General features: G+C 44.7%; 1 protein-coding gene across 1 annotated transcript; it reads right to left on the bottom strand.

Moving 5' to 3' along the window:
• Positions 1–14,764: 14,764 nt before the first annotated feature.
• LOC124877484 (arginine vasopressin) lies at positions 14,765–17,359 on the bottom strand. The gene is made up of 3 exons (XM_047380723.1): positions 17,176–17,359; positions 15,274–15,478; positions 14,765–15,190 (listed from the first exon to the last, which is right to left on the bottom strand). The coding sequence occupies exons 1-3, from the start codon at positions 17,293–17,295 to the stop codon at positions 15,054–15,056; spliced, it is 462 nt and encodes a 153-aa protein (XP_047236679.1). The 5' UTR covers positions 17,296–17,359; the 3' UTR covers positions 14,765–15,053.
• Positions 17,360–18,225: the final 866 nt, after the last annotated feature.

The following is an 18,225-nucleotide window of genomic DNA, read 5'->3' as shown; positions in this document are numbered from 1 at the left end:
CACCCAACAGGCCTTTTAATTTGGAGCAGCAGGTGAAAACTATACAAAGCTATAGAGCAGCAAAGATTTATGGAGTTTCAGTCTTTCATTAGGAAAACTCCTGCAATTTCTGAACCCGGATTAATAAAACTCTTCATGCTGAATTGAGGCAAGATATTGGAATGCTACACATAGACAGGCTTGGACAAGTTTAATGACCGTGCATCAACTGACTGTCTTTTGATTCAGTGATGAGACAAGACAGCCTGACAAAAGCCACACAAGCAGCAACAAAAGAAAGAGGAAAAAAAAACAAAAACCCGTTGAATCGTTTTATTTAAACAAAAACCTAAAGGAGGTCAAAAGGATTTGCTGCAAAGAAGCACCTGAGATACTAAATGTTATATTTTAAGACCGTAAATGCAGTATGTGTGAGTGGTGATGTGCATGTTTGGAAAAAACCGCAGTCTTAGTTCCCAGATAACTTTTGTTGTGTACTGTCTCAGGCAACTAAAGATTTTGTCAAACCTTTGCATTTGAAGCATATAGTGTAGAACAGTAAGTTTAAATACTCAACCTTCAGTCTATTTAACATAATATACAATAAAACTATAAAAAAACAACAATACTATTGGTGACGCTTCTCATCAGGGGGAAGAACGCACACTGAAAGCTCCACCTCGCATCAACTCGAAACATGACAACACAGAAGGGAAATTAAAAAGACGTTTGTGAATATCATATAAAGATAACCTAAGTGAAGACAAAATGAAGTCTTCAAATGATGATTTCATTTTTTAAGAGATAAAAAGCGATTCAAACAAACATGGCCCTATGTAAAAAAGCAATGGCTTGCCTTGTTATATCATGACTGTGATTAACATTCAGTTTCACTAGCCACAACCAGGCCTGATTACTGCCCGACCTTTACAATCAATAAATCACTAAAAAATAACCTAACCATAGTCTGCCAACATGATGTAAGCAAAAATGTTTCAAAAGGTCATTCATGCCCCGATATAAAGAAAACCATGAACACATAGATGTTAATGGCTTTGTTTCCTATCAGTCTGGAAAGAGTTCCAAAGGCTTTTGAACTTCAGTGAACCACAGTGAGAGCCATTATAAACAAATGAGGCAAACATTATCATGAGTTGGGTGCGGCAGGGGTGCATTAGAAGAGTGTGTGGCCCATGTGTAGAGATGCTTCAGCCCTTGACGCAGCTGTCCCCTGGTTAAGGTTCCAGACACGATGACCAGTGCTGCAGGCCTTCCCCACTATTCACCTCATTTCCTATCTGCCTACTTTCAAAGAAAACCGACAGAAAAAGGCCACCAGTGTTGCAAAAAATACAAAAAACCCCAACATGGATCAGCCATAAATGATCCAAAGTTAGACAGCATGCCCACCTCTAAATGACTGGAGATCATTGTGCAAAGAAGGATAATTCATAAAATGAAGAACATAATGGAGAACCCTGAGCATCCTCTTCATGAGACTGTCCTACAACAACAGAGTGTCTTCAGTCAGAGACTTCTTCAGATCTGCTGTAAGACGGAGCGCTACAGGAGATCCTTCCTGCCCACAGCCATCAGCATCTACAATGGCTCTTTGAGGAAACCTTCGTAATGAGCTACAACAACATTTAATTTTCCTTTGGGATTAATAAAGTATTTTTGAATTGAATTTGAATTGAATTGACTCAAAAACACAAAATGAAGGTTTTGGAGTGGCCTAGTCAAAGTCATGACATATATCTAATTAAGATGCTGTAGTGTGACCTTACACAGGCTATTCATGCTTGAGAATTCATCTAAATGATGTGAAAAAACTCAATTATCACAACAGCTTGATGGTAGTAATTGCCACCAGGGATAGCACAGTTACAAGGTCTATCACATAGAGCCAGGTTGGCTTAGATCATTTTTCCCCCTCAATTAATGAAACCGTAATTTTAAAACTGCATTTGATATTTTCTCAGGTTATTGTTGTTTGATATTAAAATTTGATTGATGACCGAAAATGTTTCAGTTTAACAAAAAAAGCAAACACAGGATATCTTTAAGGGGGCAGATATACACTGTGTCCTGATGTAATGGTGTATATTATCTAAATAAATAAAAAAATAAAATAAAATAGTGAAAATAATGGTGATTATCACAACTCATTGGACAGTACAACATTAGTTACCATGGAGACTGAATGCAGGCAGGTAGATAGGGGGAAATGCCTACTGCTGCCTAGACACCAAAATCTAATACATCTGAAGGAAGAGTGTCTTCCTTCAAAAATTTCTCTGGATTAGATAAACATAAGTTTGTTTCTTTATTTTGAAATATACATTAAATGACAGATTACAGAAATTACTTTTACTTGTTGAATTTTTCAAGAACCCCTCATGACGACTACAAAATCGAGGCACGTGACGTCGCCCGGTACAGCGGAGCCGGGGTCCCACCCTGGAACCAGGCCTGGGGTCGAGACTCGTCGGAGAGTGCCTGGTGGCTGGGTTGCTCCTCGCGGGACCTGGCTGGGCCAGGCCCGAACGACAGACGCGAGACCATCCCCCAGTGGGCCCACCACCTGCAGGGGGAACCGTGAGGGACCGGTGCAAAGAGGATTGGGCGGCGGACGAAGGTGGAGACCTCAGCTGCCCGATCCCCGGATGCTTAGGCTGGCTCTAGGGACGTGGAATGTCACCTCGCTGGGGGGCAAGGAGTCTGAGCTGGTGCGGGAGGTCGAGAGATATCGACTAGAAATAGTCGGGCTCGCCTCCACGCACAGCGTGGGCTCTGGAACCCATCTCCTCGAGAGGGGCTGGACTCTCTTCTACTCTGGAGTGACCCACGAGGAGAGGTGGCGGGATGGGGTGGGTTTGCTTGTCGCCCCCCCAGGTCAGCCGTCTCGTGTTGGGGTTTACCCCAGTGGATGAGAGGGTCGCATCCCTGCGCCTTCAGGATGGGAAGAGGTCTCTGACTATCATTTCAGCCTACGGGCCGAGTGGTAGTGCGGAGTACCCAGCCTTCTTGGCGTCCTTGTCGGGGGTGCTGGATAGTGCCCCTCCTGGGGACTCCATTATTCTGCTGGGGGACTTCAACGCCCACGTGGGAAATGACAGCGACACCTGGAGAGGCGTGATCGGGAGGAATGGCCTCCCCGATCTGAATCCGAGTGGTGTTTTGTTATTGGACTTCTGTGCTAGTCATGGATTGTCCATAATGAACACCATGTTCAAACATAAGGGTGTCCATCAGTGCACTTGGCACCAGGACACCCTAGGCAGGAGGTCAATGATCGACTTTGTTGTTGTATCATCAGACCTTCGGCCGCATGTTTTGGACACTCGGGTGAAGAGAGGGGCTGAGCTGTCCACTGATCACCACCTGGTGGTGAGTTGGATCCGCTGGGGGAGGAGAAAGCCGGACAGACTTGGCAGGCCCAAGCGCATAGTGAGGGTCTGCTGGGAACGTCTGGCGGACCCCTTGGCCAGGGATGTATTCAACTCTCACCTCCGGGAGAGCTTCGACCAGATCCCGGGGGATGTTGGAGACATAGAGTCTGAGTGGACCATGTTCTCCGCATTTATTATCGGTGCTGCTGCCCGTAGCTGCGGCCGTAAGGTCTGCGGTGCCTGTCGCAGCGGCAATCCCCGAACCCGGTGGTGGACACCGGCAGTAAGGGACGCTGTCAAGCTGAAGGAGGAGTCCTATCGGCTGTGGTTGGCTTGTGGGACTCCTGAGGCGGCTGACGGGTACCGTGGGGCCAAGTGTGCCGCGGCCCCGACGGTGGCAGAGGCAAAAACTTGGACCTGGGAGGAGTTCGGTGAGGCCATGGAGAAGGACTACCGGTTGGCCCCGAAGCGATTCTGGCAAACCGTCCAGGGCCTCAGGAGGGGGAAGCAGTGCTTCGCCAACACTGTTTACAGTGGGGGTGGGGAGCTGCTGACCTCGACTGGGGACTGTTGGGAGTATGATTATTGATTGAATAATCTTGATCAATAATTATAATTACAAATAATAATCTGACAAAATCAATTTCTTAACCATAAATCCTCATTTACGAAACGAGACTAGAGATGTTTCTGGTGTTGTAATTGTGGCTCAACGCCTCTGACAATTACAACCGTTGAATACTCCGTAATAGTTAATAACTATTGCCGGAGATGTCACTGTTTAATCGACCGTTTCTGCCGAAACGTGTGGAACTTGAACCTTATTTTGACTGACACATCACTTTTTGCACACAATGAAACACCAAACGCTCTCTCTTTATCTATGTGAATATTTATTAATTTTCACCTACTCAACATGCAAAATTCTACAAACACAGGGGTAACACATCTAAATAAGCAAAGTCAACAAACGGTAGTGGGTATGTATTGAGTCAACCAGCAGTTTATGGCACAACAAATGAAGGGAGAGGATATGAAAGGGGGGTGTGGTGATGACTGGTGGGGGGGTTGGAGTGCAGCTTAGAGTGTCTTTTATGATCTTCTGATCATAAAACTTCCCCCCTTACTCCTGACCTGAGTTAATTGTGCGTCCACAATTAACTTCAGGGGAACGGTCAGTCTTTGTCCTTCGGTCTTCTTGACAAAAAGGAAAAATATGATCTGACCATCAAAGTCGACTTGAAAATGAAACACGGTAGCGGTTCGTCTCTCCGAAGCTCCGTGTTCTCAGTTACGTGTTAACTCGCGTCTTCGATCGGCAAAGTGAAATCTCTGGCCTTCTTAGTCCAAAAACTTCAGTTATGAATGGTTCGTTGTCCAACGAGAGAGAATGAATGAAACTCTTCACAGAGTTCTTCTCTTAAAGTGGTGCGCTTCAATCACCAGATCGGTTTCCAGCGGAAGGCGAGTTTTCAAACATGAGCGCCTCCTATATAGCATCCTGTGACGTCAGACTGGGGACGCCCAGTCATATCAGTCGCAATGCTCGATGGGATATGTAGGAGCGGGCTGTCCTGGGTACAAAATGGCCGATGCCATTGGAGGGGCACAGTGACGTCCAACAACGGGCAGATAATCCAATACTCAGCAAACAAGTGGTCCAACATTCCCCCCTAGGTTCAAAGGGTGAGATGAATCGCAGTCTTTGAAGCTACTGGGACCATTCTGTCCTTTGCTGAGCAATCAGTGATCCGTGGCGAAGCAGAACAAAACAAAATTGTCTCTGTGTTACTCAAAACCTACGACTGGGCAGGATAGAGGTTAGCCTGGGCAGGACTAACTCTGACTAAACTCATCCCTTTCTACATTGTTCAATGAGACAAATACAGGACAATACATTCATATCATCATTACATTCTTTGGTCATCAGCTTTGGTAATCCTGAGACAAAATGAAACAATAACAGATATCGTACATATATATGTATGTATAAAAATAAAAGGAACAAAATAAAATCATGGTTCATAGCTTATTCATCCAACTTCTATTAGGCACTGGACCCTGGCTGTGTCGTTGGCAAAGGCGGTGCTATGAACCGTGGGGGAATGAATGTGAGGGAATCAATCCTGACCTGTAAACGCTTAACCTGCTGGTATGCGGTGTGTAATCTAAAACGAATGGTTAAAACAGGTTTAGGCTTAAACCATTGGCTCTTCCGGATGATGATGGGTTTTAATAGGACTCCCGTCTCTAAACTATCTAGATGTGGAAAGAGGGAGAAAAGAATAAACGAATTGCAGTATTTAGGCTATAAGCCAGGTGTGTTTGTGGAGGTTGCAAGGTGTCTGTCGTGGTGGACTTAGGATTTCTCTACTAAGTTCAGCAGAACTAGGTCAATGGGTATCTGTGCCTCGGTGGGACTGTCTACAGATGAACCAACCTCCTTTAACACGATTTTGCATGAAATCTCGGGCAGCATGGGTGTGTCCATTACATCATTCTTAAACACTTTTGTGAGGTCTGCTGTGCATGCAGTGTTATGGAAAATTATCGTGTCAACTTACAGTTTAAGACTGTGTCCTAGAAGGTAGTTATTTGTTTAACGGTTTCTGTTGAAGAAAGTTGTTAGTGATTAGTGCATGTTAGCGTGAGTTCATGAAACATGCACCTATTTAACTAGTCCTACGCACTAGTCTCTCCTTTCCCGGACATTGAGACAAGCTCTGTTCTTGGGGAGGAGAGTTCGATGTAGGACTTCATCTGGTTCAGCCAAAGAGCAGCAGCTGGGATGATGGTGTCAAACTTTTTTGACAAGCATCCAACCCACTTGATGAAGCTGCATGTCGCAGTTAGGAGGAATTTGTTACCTCCTGTTAATTTTGGAGCTGGTTCGACCCAGTTGGTCTGAAGGTGGAACCAAGGTAATGTAACCCCCCTTCGCTGAAGCGGAGGTTTACTGGTTGGCTGGGATGGCTGAAACTGGCGGCAGGTTAAACATCCTTTGATGTAGACCTGGGTGGCGTGAGACCTTGGAGGCCAGTGTGCCATCTGCTGGAGGGTGTGGAGTGTGGCTTTGTAGCTCCTATGGCACCCTACAGGAGAGTAATGGGCGTCGGATAACGTGACCCCCCTTTGGTCTGTTGGAACAATGTCCACAGCATGGGAGAGCTGTTTGATGCCAATCTGCACACTGGCTGTCTTGAGGAGAGGGCGGAGCCCGTCTACTAAAAGGAGTGTGTGGCTGTGTTGTGCCTCAGTTACAAAGGGGTCTTTTTGGCACAAACGGTCATATAGCTCTCTAATGGTTGATGGATGTCCCAGCCGGAATGCTAGTAGCACTTCTGGTATGAACATGGTTTCCAGGTGTACACCTTCCACCACTTTGGGGTTGTAAGTGTCCACAGCTGGGTTCTTTAAAGAGCCAAGCAATGCATGACCGCCTCTGGCAGGAGTTTTCTGGATGGCTGGGTGCAGCTGTGTCTCGGAGGTGCACATGACCGGCTCTGATGAGGGCCTGAGAGGTCCTTCGGGCTCCTCTAAGCTGGTGACCTGATTGGTCACAACGAATCGTTCGCTGCGTGCACCCCGTGGGTTTTGCACCTCCGCCTGGACCCAGAGTTGGTCCTGGTGGCAGGCAATGAGTGGGGCCAGCCTGTCCAGCAGGTCCTGGCCACCAAGACAAAGGTCTTTGTTTAATGTGCACCTATAGATGGGGTGCACCAGAGCCGTGTCTTCTACATCACGAAATTCAGCCTGAAGTGGTTTACTGAGGGAGAGCATGGCTCTACTCGCCTCCTCAAACGAGACCGAGAACCACAGGCTGATCTCTGATCCTGTTTTAAAATGGAACCTCAGTTTGACCTGTCCTCCTATACTGGTGAGATAGTGTAGGTAACCTATATGTTCATTATGGTTCAGTTTACCTTAGAACCTTGGAGCAATGATTTGTGGTGTTTCTCCTGGAGAAGTCCCAAGGGGTTCTTGGAGTTTCCCAGGTTTGTCTCCCCATCCGATCAGGTAGACTCTGATGGCTGTGGAGACTGGGTCCACGCCTAGTCATGCTGACAGGAAGTTTGGGTCTGGTTTAACTAGGTCAGCTTCCTGTTTCAAGGGTTGTGGGGGCATGGTGGCCTGACGCACCGCTTCCGTCACCATCTTACGCAAGGCCTCCTCCATCTCTTTCCCCATGATCCCTTCTGAGTGTCGGTTCCACCCTCTTCCATCAAGTTTACCTTTAGGCTTCACGTGATGGTCAGGTCGTCTGTTCGACCGGAAGTGGTCCGGCAACTTTGACTGTGGTTGGTATTCAGTACCACCCCCCCAGTCCAGCTGACCAAACCTATGTTGTTCCCTGAACCTGTTCTTTGCATAGGTTCTGGTTGAAGGCCTTTCCTGACCTTCTAATGCATAGCTGGTTCTTTCAGTCTGGACCTGTAAAACCCTAGCCTCGCTCTCCGATCCCTTGGTCGGGCGAGCCCGTGTTTCCCACGCCATCTGAGCATATTTGCGGATCTCTTGCATGCTCATGGCCTTGGTTCTGCAATACATAGTAACATCGTATCGCACACTTTCATGAAGGTTGTGGAGGAACAGGGATTTAAAAGCATGTTCCTCCTCAATGCCTGGCGCATTGCGTCCTTGGAAGTAAACGGCTCTCAAGCGCCGGTAATACTCCCTGGGTGCTTCGCTTTTCTTCTGCTGGATAGTGAAAGCACCAAGTGTGGCTGAGGCCCGGTCCGTGTACACAGAATATTCCTCCCTTAAAGCTTCGCAAAGGGTTGAATAACGGTCTCGGACTGCGGGTGTCAGGCTCTCCATGAAAACATGGACGCTCTTGGACGTTGTCTTCCAGATGAGCTTCAGTTTCTCCCGTGCTGATGGGCAGTACAAATCTAGAAGACAGCGTTCCACTTCCCTAAGGTAATCATCAATGTTTGATTCTGCCTTATTAGGGTCGAAACGCTCTATGTCTTTAGCAAGGGACTCAAGCTGGCGGGTGCGCAATCCCCTCTCAGGGATTGGTCCCGGCCCATCTGAGTCATCATCGGAGAGTTCACTCCGGCTGCACTCAGAGGGTATCGGTGCATCACGCCTCATTCTCGGAGGAGGCAGTGGAGGCTGCTCCCGGTATAACTGTGGGCCCTGTGCTTCCCGGACTCGGGTCCTGGGCAGCGGTTGAGGGCGGTAGGAGCCACCTGAATCCCAGGGGCGGCACTCCTGCCGCCGTGGCGGAGGTGAGGGATCGTAGAGGACCGTACTGCGAGTCACGTTTGACGGCTGCTCGCATCTGAACCGTGAACTATTTACACCTGCTGGGTCCCCAGCTAGGTACCGTTCATGGCTGCTGATTGCAGTGGGGTGGGGCACCGCACCACTGAACCTATTCTGACTACTTACACCTGTTCTTGCCTCGGTGGATGTATGGGGAACCCTATGAGCCTGGAAAGGTAATCTCTGGAGAGCAGCTTCTACATCCTCCAGATCAGACCTGCAGGTTCTCTCAGGGTTTTGCAGGCGTGGCTCACCTCCAAAGGTTTCAACCTGTGAGGTGGGTTTCGGTTCGTCCCCCCATTCTTCCAGGGGGGGCGGGGTGGCATGGCTACCCTCTATTGCTTCCAATCTATTTCCCACTTCTGTTATTTCCCCTCGAAGGACATCCACCATCTGCAAAGTATCATTCAGCTCGAACTGCAGTTTAACGCGTTGGTCAACTTCCAACATTAACCTTCGCTGATACAACAGAGTGAGCTGTCCTAACACATCTGAGACCCGTCTGTCCTTCGGTGGGTTTTTAATGACTTGGAGCAACTCCTGAATCCTGGCTTCACATTGCTCAATGCCATAATCATTGAGGCCTTTACGCTCCTCGGGGGACAACAGAATCAATGACCCAATCACCTCTTGTGCCTGCATTCCTATGGGGTCCTCCACCATACACACATCTCCAGCTGCAGTCTGGGATGTTCCCTCCATCTTTGGCCCAAAATGCACAATGCACGCACACAAACTGTTTATTTATGAACCACCACTAAAGAAATTAGCAGCAATTCAACAGGCTAAGCTATTCAGTGATTAACGATTGCTAAATTAATTAGCTGCACACAAACAGGCTAAGCTATTCAGTGATTAACGATTGCTAAATTAATTAGCTGCACACCAACAGGCTAAGCTGTTCAGTGATTAAGGATTGCTAAACTTAATTAGCTGCACACAACCGGCTAAGCTGTTCAGTGATTAAGGATTGCTAAACTTAATTAGCTGCACACAAACAGGCTAAGCTGTCTGATTCATACCTGTATCTTCCAGGTGTATGGGTTTGCTTAAAATGGGCACACAGGTTTGACCGTTCAAACTGTGGTTTACCCAAGTCTATGCTTTAATGGGGTTAATCAAGCAAACATGCAAAAAAGGGGAAAAAGGGAAATAATTTTTTGAAATAACCCAGAAACCAAGTTCAAAATAAAATTTTAAAAATGGGAAAACGAAACTAAACATTCAATGCTGTTCTTAGCTTCAAATAAATGTTAGTGTTCTCTAATATGAATCACCTACCTTCCTGTTAGACAACTAAGTTAGTTTTATGAGTCAGATCAAAACATGCTTCACACACTAAAACCCAGCAAAAATGCTTAAATTTTTTCAAAAGTGGTAATGAATGATCTGTAACTTCAACTTTCAACTTTAAGTTATGCCCTTTTGATCATAGGTGATGGAATAATCTGCCTGTGTTAATGAATTGAGTGATTTAAAAAAATATCAACGTAGGAAATGCAATTCGCACTAGTGACCACCAGATGGTACAGTGCAGGTTTGCGGTTTGGGAAATCCAGCTGCAATCTGTAATCTATTAAATGGCCACCAGATGTAGGTGTTGTTCTCTAACTGACTGGGAGAATGTTGGTCACAACTGTAATTACGCCCAGCGGACACTGGGGGCAGGTCTGCTGTTTATCAGCGCTGGTTTTTACAGCTGCAGCAGCAGGCTGGCGACTGGAAATTAGCTTTAACTTTCCACAAGTTAAACCAACTTTCACCTTGCATCCACAACAAACACCTCTGAAAGCTAATGTTATCCGTTGCGGTAGAACTGAACACAACCTAATCGACATCCCCTAATTCACAAACGTTCTTTGTGCGTCCACAATTAACTTCAGGGGAACGGTCAGTCTTTGTCCTTTGGTCTTCTTGACAAAAAGGAAAAATATGATCTGACCATCAAAGTCGACTTGAAAATGAAACACGGTAGCGGTTCGTCTCTCCGAAACTCCGTGTTCTCAGTTACGTGTTAACTCACGTCTTCGATCGGCAAAGTGAAATCTCTGGCCTTCTTATTCCAAAGACTTCAGTTATGAATGGTTCGTTGTCCAACGAGAGAGAATGAATGAAACTCTTCACAGAGTTCTTCTCTTAAAGTGGTGCGCTTCAATCACCAGATCGGTTTCCAGCGGAAGGCGAGTTTTCAAACATGAGCGCCTCCTATATAGCATCCTGTGATGTCAGACTGGGGACGCCCAGTCATATCAGTCGCAATGCTCGATGGGATATGTAGGAGCGGGCTGTCCTGGGTACAAAATGGCCGATGCCATTGGAGGGGCACAGTGACGTCCAACAACGGGCAGATAATCCAATACTCAGCAAACAAGTGGTCCAACAGGACATTATCGGCCGGTGGAAGGAGTACTTCGAGGATCTCCTCAATCCTGCCATCACGCATTCCCTGGTGGAAACAGAGGCTGGGGACTTGGGGTTGGACTCTTTCATCACCCAGGCTGAAGTCACCGAGGTGGTTAAAAAGCTCCACGGTGGCAAGGCTTCGGGGTTGGATGAGATCCGCCCTGAGTACCTAAAGTCTTTGGATGTTGTGGGGTTGTCATGGTTGACACGCCTCTTCAACATTGCGTGGCGGACGGGGACAGTGCCTTTGGATTGGCAGACTGGGGTGGTGTTCCCCCTACATAAGAAGGGTGACCGGAGGGTGTGTTCCAACTACAGGGGGATCACATTCCTCAGCCTCCCTGGTAAGGCCTACGCCAGGGTATTGGAGAGGAGAGTCTGACCGATAGTCAAACCCCGGCTTCAGGAGGAGCAGTGTGGTTTTCGTCCTAGCCGTGGAACACTGGACCAGCTCTATACACTCTACAAGGTACTCGAGGGTTCATGGGAGTTTGCCCAACCGGTCCACATGTGTTTTGTGGACCTGGAGAAAGCATTCGACTGTGTCCCTCGTGATGCCCTGTGGGGGGTGCTCCAGGAGTATGGAATCGGGGGGCCCTTTACCAGGGGCCATCCGATTTCTGTACAAGCGGAGCAGGAGTTTGGTTCGCATTGCCGGCACTAAGTTGGACCTGTTCCCGGTGCATGTTGGACTCCGGCAGGGCTGCCCTTTGTCACCGATCCTGTTCATAACTTTTATGGACAGGATTTCTAGGCGCAGCCAAGGGCCGGAGGGGGTCTGGTTTGGGGACCAGAGGATTTCGTCTCTTCTTTTTGCAGATGACGTGGTCCTGCTGGCCCCCTCTAGCCAACACCTACAGCATGCACTGGGGCGGTTCGCAGCCGAGTGTGAAGCGGCTGGGATGAAGATCAGCTCCTCCAAGTCCGAGGCCATGGTTCTCGACTGGAAAAGGGTGGCTTGTCCTCTTCAGGTTGGAGGGGAGTTCCTGCCACAAGTGGAGGAGTTTAAGTATCTCGGGGTCTTGTTCACGAGTGAGGGAAGAATGGAGCGGGAGATCGACAGACAGACGGATTGGTGCGGCTGCCGCTGTAATGGGGCGCTGTGCCGGTCCGTTGTGGTGAAGAGAGAGCTGAGCCGAAAAACGAAGCTCTCAATTTACTGGTCGGTCTACGTTCCTACCCTCACCTATGGCCATGAACTTTGGGTCATGACCGAAAGAACGATATCCCGGATACAAGCAGCTGAAATGAGCTTCCTCCGTAGGGTGGCCGGGCACTCCCTTAGAGATAGGGTCCATCCGGGAGGGGCTCGGAGTAGAGCTGCTGCTCCTCCACATTGAGAGGAGCCAGTTGATGTGGCTCGGGCATCTATACCGGATGCCTCCTGGATGCCTTCCTCGGGAGGTGTTCCAGGCACGTCCCACCGGGAGGAGGCCTAGGGGAGGGCCCAGGACACGCTGGAGGGACTATGTCTCTCGGCTGGCCTGGGAACGCCTTGGGCTCCCCCCGGAGGAGCTGGAGGAGGTGTCTGGGGAGAGGGACATCTGGGCGTCTCTGCTGAGTCTGCTGCCCCCGCGACCCGGTCCCGGATAAAGCGGAAGACGACGAGTACGAGTACGAGTTGTTGAATTTTTGAATTATTAATGATCAAAAGCTGTCTAATTCAAAAAGAAATTCAAATGCAGTACAGTCCAGTTGTAACCCAGTGTATTACAGTCCAATTCACAATTTTGCACGGTGAAAACTAAGCAGTTAATACAAGATATTTATAAATTTTCAAACTAAGCATGTCACCAGAAATACATAACTTACAGCTATACAGCAATGGTCCCAGTATACTTATTGGTGGCTATTTTGAAACTTGCTTTAGATCTTGGAGGTCATTGCAGGTGAGTTTCTACATAAAAGTTTCCATTTGTGGTAATGTAAATATAACTGCTTGGCATCATGGCCAATACCTATTGAGCAAAACTTCATTGTGTTTTCTTCCCACATCTCTGTCGCAGGTTGTGTAATTTCACTTAGCGTGCAAACAGACAAGATAAGAAAAAAAAATGTTATTCCCTTGGGGAAATTAAAGTAACAAAGGCAACAGACAGGGTGTTGCGGATTCAAGAACTTGTATTAAATGATATGGTAGCAATCAAAACCAACATAAGAAAATGCTCCTTGTTTAATTACAGACTTGTGTCCCCACGTTCAAGACTTTAAAACAAGAATTTCGGCCTTTATGTGTCTCTTCTGTCTGTTCCAGTCAGACATAAAGAGATCGGGACTCGTAGGCTTTATAACATCTTGGCATGTTTGTTTAATAAAATAAACAATGAGGAGCACCAGATAATCCACTGTTACTCACTTCGACTAGTGGCTGCTCTTTGAGAATGTGGCTTTCTTCACAACAATATCTGTGCTGAAAGGTATGAATACCTAAAACATCTTTCATCTGGGATATCTGGGTTAAGAAAGGCATGCTATAGCCCCACAGTTTTCAGGATACTAAAACTTCAAGTGTCTGCAAAAATTTGAACTGCAGGAAAAGACCAGCATGTAACAAGTTGATAGTTACATGTTATATTCCCAGGGGGAAGAGTTTGAAGTGAACACAGGGCCAGACCACGCTAGTGTATGGCACCTGTAATGTCATTCAGCACTGTTCTTTAATAAAGTTCCCAGTAAGCGATAATACTGCTTTAACTGTCCATTCTGTATAGTTAGAGAAAACAGAACAGAGTGAAACATAGCAGACACCAGAAAGGTAATGAAACTCACAAAGAAATTCAGAAAACCTGGAAGTGCTTTTTCAACAAAATAAGTAATGCATCTAACCACAATCCACTCAGTGAACACTCTCTGTACAAGACTCCACCCCTGAAAAAAAAGCATGTTGAAGCCTTTTTATAGGTTCCTGCAGAACCTTTGTAAAAGCCAGTGAAATACTAGGAGACTATAGTCTGGTCAGATGAGACCAAATCTGAACTATTTGGATGTCATTGCAAACACCATGTTTGGAGGATGAATGGTTCTGCACACCACCTCCAAACCACCATACCAGAGGTCCAGTTCAGAGATGAAAACATCATGGTGTGGTGATGTTTTTCTGCATGTGGTAGAAGCAGATAAAAAAAAAAGATGACAAATGTATTGGTTCAATCTTGACACATGCATTCATCCATTGTCTATACCTGCTTATACCTCCAGGGTCACAGGGGGGCTGGTGCCAATCTCCAGCAGTCATTGGGCAAGAGGCAACAAACTGAAAAACCTAAGACAAGACTAATCATTCAAAACATATAACTGTCTAAATCTGGAAGGTGCTGTGACCACTTCCGACAGAATGAGGAACACGCCCCAGACTTCCCGCCATCACTTGCAGTTGGAAGATTAGCATTCCCAGGACTTCTTTTATCAAATTACATGTTCGTACACGACAGCAACAGCTTTGCGCTTTAAAGAGGATGAGTCTAACTTGAGCCAAAATACCAAATAAATAACTGGCTTAATCACACCCAATTACTTTTACTTCTCAGGTGTAGTTATCATTCCATTCTCTTTCACGCACAAGGAGAATTTACAAGGTGTGACTAATATAATCCTACTGGTTTGATGAGCAAAAAAACAACAGAGGTCTTCAGGCAGAAATATACACTAAATGTATCTCCTCCATAACATTTCTGCTACACAGAAGAAGTTTACTGAAGCAATCGTAAGACAGTGACAACTTTACTCTATGATCTTTTGTTTATTTACAGTGTTTTCTTTGACTTGAATTGTGTACATTATGTGCATGTATGTACATGTCCTCTTAAGGTGGTGGTTAACAAGAAATTTGCTGTTTGTCTCTTCTGGGATATTAAATACAAGTCTAATCATAAAACATGTTTAAGAGCACAGAAAAGACGTTTAGGACTGAACAAAGTTTGACTGGGTTCAGAGTTCACTGATTGAGGCCTAATATCTGTTGTAGCTGCAGGTTGTCAGGAGCAACTGGGGAACTTGACACTCGTAGCATCAGTAGTCATTCTGTCCTCTGCTGGCCACGTGAAGGAGACGAAGAAGCAGATCTGTGGGTGAGCTCCTTGCAGAGCTTTGGGCAGGATCTGAAGCATCTGTCTCTCTGAGGCAGTCAGAGTCCACCATGCAGCCCTCTGAAAAGGAACATGGATCAGTTCACATCATCATGTACACATTAAACCCACTGAACATGGCAGATTTAAAGACAAAACTGTACCAGAGTTACAGCAGAGTCCTGAGGAGGCACAACGCCCTCCCTCAGGTCCACAGGGTCTCCCTCCTGCCTGGCAGGGGGTGAGCAGGTAGTTCTCCTCCTCACAGTGAGCTGAAGCTGCAGAGCCCAGTAAGCAGCCCAGGCCCTCTCCACAGCAGATACTGGGGCCAAAGCAGCGGCCCCAGTCCCCAGGGCCGCAGGACATGCACTAGAGAAAAATAAACTTGGTGAATGCAGTGTTTAAATTAAGAGCAATAAAAATCTTTGTTCATGACCCGTGGACAGATCATTTTAGCATTCATAACGTTGCTCTTCGCTTCCACATTCACCCAAATAAATTATTCAGGTTCAAGATAGATGTATAATTTTCTTGTTATGTAAACATATTTTATTTATGTTTGTATAGGCTGTCACTTATGTCTTAAAGAATTTGCCTAAACATTAGAAATAAAATACTAAACAAAATACAATATACTTTGTACTAATGTTAAAACTGAGTTTATAAGAACAACATATTATTTATAATATATATTTATTATTTCGATTTTATTACATTGTCACATTTCTTAGTTTTATAAACTAAACTAAAATAAATCCAACTTGTTTGTTCATCCAAATAAAAAAAAGAAATCCTGTCACATTACAGTGGATCTCAGAGAATACAATATTCTCACAACTTCATTCTTAAAATGTATATTTTACCTAGAATACTACACATAATTAAAGTTCTAAAATATTTACAAATTTGAAATATAAATGTTTCATTTCTTTTTATGCTATGCTTAATTTTTACTACTTTTTAAAGAATATTTCATGTCTTGTAAAGCATTTTGTATATGAATAGTGCTACATAAATAAGGGCATGTCACATTTATACGTACTCACAAATAATTTCTTAAGAATTTTCCGCTGGAATAGAAATTGTCTAAAAACTTAAACAAAATAAAAAAAAAAATCTTAAATGAATTAGAAGAAAACTTTCAAACTATTTGTAGGGAAAAGATGAAATATAATTTGTTTATTATCACAGTTCTTACCACACTTTTCAGTTTTATCTATATTTGGATAAAATTGTTTGCTTTTTTAAGCCATCCATATTCAAAAATCATTCACAGCTAATTAAAAATGATCTCTCAAATTCTAATATTTTCAGCATTTCAATCTTGAAAGTAATATTCTGCCTAGAATAATCAGTGCTCAAGAAACAAAAAGGGAAAGGTTTCACATTGATGTGCTTGTATACGCTACTTCTAATATGTTCAGAAGTTTTTTCTCTACTATTTAAATATATATATATATTAAAAATAACTGTAAACAAACTACTTAATGGTTTATATACAGCTGTTTTAAATATTCAGAAAGTTTATATTATGCTTAAAAAATTAACTGGCTCATATTTATAACATTTTGTATTACATTTCGAATAAATTTGTTATCTCATCTAAATTCAATATTAATAAAGAAAATCATATTAAACTTGGTTTCTGAAAGTCTTCTCACAATTTCATTTCAAATTAGCCTCTGCATCAGAAATTCAATCTAAACCATAAAACAAAGTATGAAATATTCTAAATGCATCGTAAAAAGCAGCCTTACGCTTTTGAAAGGGTAACATAAAAAATATAAATTAAATTCATGGAATGTTACATTTCTTATTGCTTATTTCTGAGTTTTATAAAATACAATGCCCCGCTTTTTCCAAACCTGCCTTAATTCAAACCAATAATTGAATCGTGTCATATTAAAACAGAACCTTTACAATAGAATAGTTTAATAATTTCTTGAAGTCGATATTTCACTTAGAATTTTACGCATTATTGGAGCTAAGAAAGTTTCTCTGATATATAATATATATATATATATATATTTATTAGGAAGAAACATCTTATCCCATCAGGTCCTCACCTGTCTGATCCCGCCCTCCGGAAGCGCCCTTTTCCCTCCTCGGGGGCAGTTTTGGATGTAGCAGGCGGAGGAGAGGGCGAGGAGTCCCAGGACGCACAAGAGGAGCAGGGAGTGATGCATGGCTGCTGGTTCTGATCGAGCACCTGCTATTTCCTCCGCTGGTTTGGATGTCTGACTGACAGTCCCCGGTCATTCCTCACTTATAAACACATGTGGTTTGACAAAGAGACCTACACCTGACGTCACTGACTCGCCACCCCCAGGCTCCGTGCGCGAGCCGTGTGCTCGAGGGGTCGCCGAAGATGTGCGTCTGCACCAGATGCGCGCATCAACCAAATCTGCACAAGAAAACAGCATCTGTATTCAGCCCTGCGCCGCACTTTACTTCTAATAAGCTTTTCAGAATAATTTCCGCGGTGGATGACCAATAAACCTGCGCAGACAGCAATTAACTGGAGCTTAAAACAACTAATCTGATTTATATTAATAAGCAATGAGATGAAGAACACATTATGATGATCATGCACGGTTTAGCTGTTCAGTGCAGCCATTTTTTTGTTGTTGTTGCTTTTGTTAACTGCAGACAAGTGAGACCCCGAGAACCTCAGGGTCATACAAATTATGATGCTGACAAAACTGTTGATGAGCATAAAAACATTAGCATTTCCAACAAACATATTTCAGCTGATTGTTCTGTTCTGCTGCATGCTTTGAGTTGTATCTCGCCTATTAGTTGTTGTGATGCTGATTAACTAAACGACAAGAGGCAAAACTGAGCATCGGCAGGTTAATGAGTGAAATACTTCTTTAATAAGTTCCACGGTATTCAAATGGGATTGTACTATTAAAGAGAATTTGTCATAATTTTTTTACAACTATTTCTTTTCAAATGTGTTCCAGCAACCAGGAGAGATGACATTTAAACATGCAAACATAACAAATGGCTGCCTGAGGAAAAAAGTAAGGACTGCAAGGTCTACAGCTCCATTCAACCTAGAAAGACTCACAAAGAGAAGACAGGGATCTAATCAGAAAAGTTTATTAGTGAAT

Source organism: Girardinichthys multiradiatus, chromosome 12 (genome assembly GCF_021462225.1).
Source record: "Girardinichthys multiradiatus isolate DD_20200921_A chromosome 12, DD_fGirMul_XY1, whole genome shotgun sequence".
In the NCBI taxonomy this organism is placed as follows: domain Eukaryota; kingdom Metazoa; phylum Chordata; class Actinopteri; order Cyprinodontiformes; family Goodeidae; genus Girardinichthys; species Girardinichthys multiradiatus.
This window is presented reverse-complemented; position numbering and strand designations above follow the sequence as displayed.

What these genes read in the sequence shown, in the direction of transcription:
- LOC124877484 (XM_047380723.1), bottom strand. Translation starts at nt 17,295, where the DNA reads ATGCATCACTCCCTGCTCCTCTTGTGCGTCCTGGGACTCCTCGCCCTC. An exon ending in CGGAGGGCGGGATCAGACAG is followed by an intron (nt 15,479 to 17,175) that starts GTGAGGACCTGA and finishes ATTTTTCTCTAG; the next exon opens with TGCATGTCCTGCGGCCCTGG. An exon ending in AGGACTCTGCTGTAACTCTG is followed by an intron (nt 15,191 to 15,273) that starts GTACAGTTTTGT and finishes GTTCCTTTTCAG; the next exon opens with AGGGCTGCATGGTGGACTCT.